Genomic DNA, 6,127 nt, shown 5'->3' with positions numbered 1-6,127 from the left:
AGAGGGCAGTGTCACTGGCCCTCATATGTGGGATCTGAACCGGGGCCCTCTGGCGTCCCAAGCCAGCTCTTAACCATCGCGCCACTCGGCCGGCCCAGACACTTCTGATGACGGCGAACTACTGCTTGAGCAACATTGACCAAAGTGTCCACTGATATACATTTTTTTGGCTCCCCTGGTATATTATACACACATAAAAAATAACAAAAAGGACAAATTCATGCAATAGCAATATTAAGGTAAATTTTGAAAAAAGGAAAATCTGCCACTCGAACAGATTTTATTTTTGTATAATTTAACTTTACCTGTTTCCAGAGATATATACAATTTTGCATCTTTTTGGAGAAGTTGCTTTGATGTGGCTTAAAAGTTAACAGTTCCTTAATATGTTTGACCTACAGCTTGCTTTTGCATCATTCCATTCTCATGTATTGAAAAATGGAGTACTCCAGTGTTAAATGTTTTAGAATATGGCATCTGATTTTTATTCTACCTTTGTTGCTGTTTAAGGTGGTTACAATTTCTTAGCTTATATGTATGTTTATTTTGAAAGTCTGGGGTAATAGGTATCTTACGAATTAAATGCCATTATTTCATGAAGGTGAGGGCTTTTGTTTTGTTCTCTGCTGAATCCTCAGCTCCTATAATAATAACCTCTGCACAATAAATATTTGTTAAATAAATGAATGATTTGCATAAATTGGTGGCGGTAGAGAGGGAAGCCAGGGAATCAGAAAACTAAAGGACTTCTGCCCTAAATGACATCTCTGGCAGGTGAAAAACAAACAACAAAAAACCAAAACCATCCTGAATAAAGAGTTGCTAGTCACTCACATGGTGATTAGACTTTCCTTTTTCTATGAATGACATTCCCAGTCTGAGTCACCAGCTTACAGCCATTTTTTTCAAACTTGTCTATCTTCAAAAGCTTTCTATATTAGCAGAATGTTAGTGTCTGTAAGATAGTAGGGTGTGGGCATGAAATTTTTGTCTTTTATATTAAAAATTCATATTTTATATTCTATTCCTTTGTATTTCTGCATGTCATTATAAAAATGTTTTCTTCCCCCCAAATTATCAAGTAAAATTGAGTTTCTAACACTTTACATTCCATTCCTCCAGAGTTTGGTGTTGGAAGCAAGGATCTCAAGCCATCTTAGGCTCCTAGTATCCTGTGTGTCCGTTTTTGTCTCTCTTTTGATTCTACCTCTGCAGTGTCTTTGAGGTCTCTTTTCTATTTTATCTATCTCATTCTTGTTTAGTTCCTCATCACCTCACCTCTTCATTCTTCCTATTTTATTTCTTCACTGCTAAATTACACTTCCTAGAAGAGTCTAGATTTCTACACATCATTTCCTTACTCTGTAAGATTTCTTTTTCAAAGCCTCACAACAAAGGTGCCTCAGTCTACCTTTCAGCCCTTTTCCCTACTACCCTCCTTCTCTTAATCCTTTGTTTTAGCTAAATGTCCTACTTGTTCATGTGAACATATGTCTTTTCTTTACTGTTTTTATTCAGATTCATTTTACCCCTAGAATGGATTCACTTACTCATTCACCTCAAATATATTTGTATGTGTATCCTTATCCCCCATCTTTGCCTATAGACATTCCGTTTGAACCTCAGGATCCATCTGAAAGGCTGCTACTTCAAAGAAGGCTTTATTAATAAATCCCTTCCCTACGTTCCCTTTAAGAAGAAGAAAGGAATAAGCAAACTCAATCTTGCCTTCTTTGGAAACATCCTAGCATGGTGTTTTTGTATAGGACATTTATTTTTATTGCAAAGTGTATTTTAGTTGTTTGTGTATTTGTCTTATCTCTTTCCCTAGCTTTTAAGTGCCTTTGGGACTGGGACTCAATCTTTGTATCCTTGGCAGGAATAGGCATTTCCTTCCACTTAATAGGGGCTCTGTGTAATTTTTAAAGTGGATTGAAGATAGCAGAAGATTAAAAATATAGTAACTCTGATAATTAGCTGACGGTTCCTGGCATTGATTACTAGTTGGCTAATTATGGGTAGGTTCTTAGTAATGTATGAGTAGATCTACTCTCTTCCTTCTCGCCATGTCCCTGCTTACGTATTTGTGTATTACACATTTCACAATGAAAGGGTTCAGTTCTAATTGATGGCATCTTGAAAGAACCTGACTATTTTCCTAACGCAACATTTATTTTTTAAATGATGTCAGAGTGATCTTTTCTAATTTTGAAGTTTAAATCTGCTGTCTGGATTTCTTTGCTCATTTGTTTTACTATAACTGATTAGTGCGACGTCTTCAGTAAAGTTTGTTTACTGATGTACATTCATAATCCAAATATTGGGTTTGCTTTGGTATTCTATTGGAACTGTATCAGATTGCAGTATTTTCTAGAAATATTGGGTTTTACTTTGAGAAAATCTGGTTCAAAAAGTGAAATATTCCTGATGTTGTAAAAATTCATGTTTGTGATTACCTTGCCAATAGAGAATATCCATCAAGTCACTAGGCTCTTACAGTAACTGGGATATGTTATGTAAATGTGTTGCTGTTCGCCAAGGAAACTTCTTGCCACATACCTAGATCATTAACTGCCCTCTATGATGTTTTCTAAATTAAGTGTTTATGGCTCTCTGTCTTTCAGGCTGGCATGGCTCTATATAAGATTGTCCCCAAAAACCCTTACTACTTTTGGTCTGTGATGAGCTTAATTATGCAAGTGAGTATGGCATTCAGAATGGGACTGAGATTTGTTTTTATTTTTGTATATAGTTATTGTCCTTAATGTGTCTTCTGAATGTCTTGGGTAATGTGTCAAACGGACTTTTCATATTGTTAGTTGACTTTTTGAGTTGGGGAGTTTTGGTATTCTTTATGAGTTGGTATATTGCTTTATTTGTGTGTAGCACAGACTGTATTTCCCCTGAACCTAGATCCATTCCTGGGATATTTGATCAAGTATAAGCTCTGAAATGTTTGATGTTTTGACTTCAGGTTTATCTTTAAGACAATATTGTTGGTTAGTGAACAGGTAATTGAGCTGGTGGCCTTGTTTTATCATTTCTGCTTTATGAGCCTCAGTTTGCTCTTTTGCAGAATGGAGATGCTCATCTCCCAGAGCTACTGTAAGCACCAAAATGAGACACTGTAGGAGAGGATGGGGAGGTAGGAGTTAAAATGTAACAGTTAAGAACAGAGAGGCCCTGGGTTCAGACAGGTCTGTGTTCAAATATTGGCTTTACCACATGTCTTGGAGAGCAGTTGGGGAATATTAACTTCATTTTATCTATAAAATGAACATAATAGCTACCTTGAAAGGTTGTTTACAGGGTGTGAATGAGCTCTGAGCAGAATCTCTGGCAGTGTTAAAATTAATACCATGCATCAATTTTAATTATCACTCTAGGGTAATTGTAGCTAATAGTAAGCTGTGTAAATAATTGGCATTTTCCTTCTAATGTGTGAACATCTCAAAAAGACATCTGAAACAGTTTTTAAACACCTGATGATACCCTTTATATATATAATGATCAGTATAGGCATATCCCCCTCAACATATTTCTAGAAAAATGTATGTGTAACCTATTTAAAAGTTAGGTCATATTGTAGGATAATGAACCTTTAATAAAGAAATCTCTTGTACAGCCAACCACTCTCTAATGTATTTTCTAGACAAGTTCAAATTAGGTCTGATAGTTGACATATTAGAATGATAATTATGTGCCAGAGTCATAGTAATGGTCTGCATGGGAATAATATAAATAGTGCAAGCAGGAGAGAAATTAGCACGAAACATTTTTTTCTCTTCTAGTCTATATCAGCACAGGATGAAAACCTCTCAAAAACGATGTTTCTGCCCCTCGCTGAGAGAATGGTAGAAAAAATGGTGAAAGAGGACAAGATAGAAGCAGAGGCTGAAGTGAGTTAATTAAGCCCTACTTTTGTATTTGCATATTGATACTGCTACAATATTATGTTACAATATTACGAACTGTTGCTTTATTCCAGTTCTAGAGCTGGGTCCTCAGTCTTGCCTTTTGGGTAAATGTGAAGCTTTGGAAGCCCCCAGCTTAGGTATAATGAACATGGAACTGTTTTCAGCAAGTACTGTAGTCTGAAATGTATGTATTGTAGATAAGGGGAAATACTGTTGTCTGAGTCTTACTGTTAATTTCATCTTATTTGAAGATAGTGTTCTTTTTTTATTAGATAACTTTTTAAAAACATACAAATGACCATCTTTTTATTATTGAAAAGTTTCAGTAGTTGCACCTGTTTGTTTTTTTGTAAGGTTGAACTTTATTATATGATCCTGGAACGTTTGGGGAAGTACCAGGAAGCCTTGGATGTCATCAGAGGAAAATTAGGAGGTAATTTTGAAAGTTTTCTTATTTTTTTCTTGTTAAAACATGAAAAAAGTTTATTGTGGAAAATTTTTTCCTCATACAGAAACATAAAGATATAAAGACGTTAAAAAAAATCACTTGTGATCATTTTATGTTCTTTGGACTTTTCTGTGTTGTACATTTATTTTTTAAAAACATTTTTAAATTGAAAATAATTTATGAATTCATAAAATTCAAGGAGTGTGAAAGGCTCTACCCCAGATCTTCAACCTTCTGCCCTCTAGGTCCTTCTCTAGTTACTTGTTCTGTATATCCTTCTAAAGATGTATCTCCCTCCAACCCCCTATCTTTTAGTTTTAAACCACAGATCAGAACATACTGTACCTGGCCCATAATAAGAGTAATCTTATTCAGTTAGCACAGGTTTATATTAAAAACATTTTTTTTCTTTTAAGCTTGAAAAATGTGAATATCTCTAGTTAGGATTTGTGCTCAGACACAAACATTCTTTGTTTACCTGTCTGTCCCATGAAGGCATTTAAGTTTGTGACCTTTGCTCTACATACTCTTAGAGCCATTGTTTGTTTTTTTAGCTTAGATTATGTCTTAGAGATACACCTCATTAGCTCACTCATTAATGACTGCCCAACGTCCCATAGCATAAATGTAGAGGATTTTCTTAACCAGGCCTTGAAGGATATTTGAGTTTCTTTGCAAGAGGCATCTTTGCTCTAAACCAGATTGCCCTCCAACAGGCTACAATGCGCATTCCTCTCAGCTGTGTTTATTCTCAGCATGTAATAGGGCCTGTTTCTTTGCATACTTACCAATCTGCAGTATCAAACTGTTTATCAAACTTTTTATGTTTTTAAATCTGATAGATAAAACATATTTTATAATTTTTAATTTAATTAAGAGGGAGGATAATTATTTAAAAGCCATTAATCTTGTCCTCTTCGTGGAGCTACTTTTCCTTATCTTTTTCCTATTTCTAAAAATTTGATTAATCTCCTTACTGATTTGCAAGAGCACTTTATATGTTAAAGAAGCTAGTTCTTTTCTATTGTGAAAATACTTCTTCCTTTTTTTTTTTTTTTGTTGGAACACAGATTTGTACAAACTTCATAGATTGATTTAATGATTCCCCTATTTTGGAAATTTATGACCAGGATTTTGGTTCCTAATGATTTACACATGTCTGATGATTTCCTTAGAAGAAATTCCTGGAAATGCAGTTATTGTTTTGGTAAACCTCGTCTTTTAATTGTGGCTTTACAGCCATTGGGAGTAACTAACTGTAGATGTGTAGCCTCAGAGCTCTCATTAGGTATAATCTCTAAAAAAAACTGTTTGATACAAGTATGTACTATCCTTTACTAGACTGTGCAGTCATAGAACTGTTTCACTAACTGATAGTTAACTACTTTATATAAAATGGAGGAGGAGTTTGTTTTTTTCTTGAGATTTTTATTGGGGAATTGGAATGGGAACAGCACTGGGGAATTGGGGGAAGGGGAACAGACAAGTTGCTGTCCTTTTGTTCTTCAGTCTAGTTGGAGAGGACGTTGCTTCACTGGCCCAAGTTGGCACCATCATTGTGCTCCTCCCAGGCGAGGCAGATCAGTCGCTGGCTTCTGGACAGCCACTCACGGCCGCTGCTGGCCGCTCACGCTGGCTGCTGGCCACACACGGTAGCCCATGGCAACCCACTGCAGCAGGAGCTACAGCCTACACCGTCGCCAGTGACTCATGGCAGCCCACCTCCAGGTCGAGCTGTTGTTCAGCATCTTAGCTGTAGAGG

General features: G+C 36.1%; 1 protein-coding gene across 2 annotated transcripts in view; it reads left to right on the top strand.

The window, feature by feature from the left end:
* The window catches only part of NAA25 (N-alpha-acetyltransferase 25, NatB auxiliary subunit), a 64,461-nt gene that overhangs the window by 22,220 nt on the left and 36,114 nt on the right, over positions 1-6,127 (top strand). For both annotated transcript variants that reach the window (XM_019641663.1, XM_019641662.1), the window contains exons 4-6: positions 2,625-2,699; positions 3,792-3,899; positions 4,272-4,350. In XM_019641663.1, coding sequence (XP_019497208.1) covers positions 2,625-2,699; positions 3,792-3,899; positions 4,272-4,350 — 262 coding nt within the window. The remainder of the gene's footprint in view (positions 1-2,624; positions 2,700-3,791; positions 3,900-4,271; positions 4,351-6,127) is intronic.

This window comes from Hipposideros armiger, unplaced genomic scaffold, assembly GCF_001890085.2.
Source record: "Hipposideros armiger isolate ML-2016 unplaced genomic scaffold, ASM189008v1 scaffold_62, whole genome shotgun sequence".
Taxonomy (NCBI): Eukaryota; Metazoa; Chordata; class Mammalia; order Chiroptera; family Hipposideridae; genus Hipposideros; species Hipposideros armiger.
Note: the sequence above shows the minus strand (reverse complement) of the source record. Positions and strands in the feature narration are given on the sequence as shown.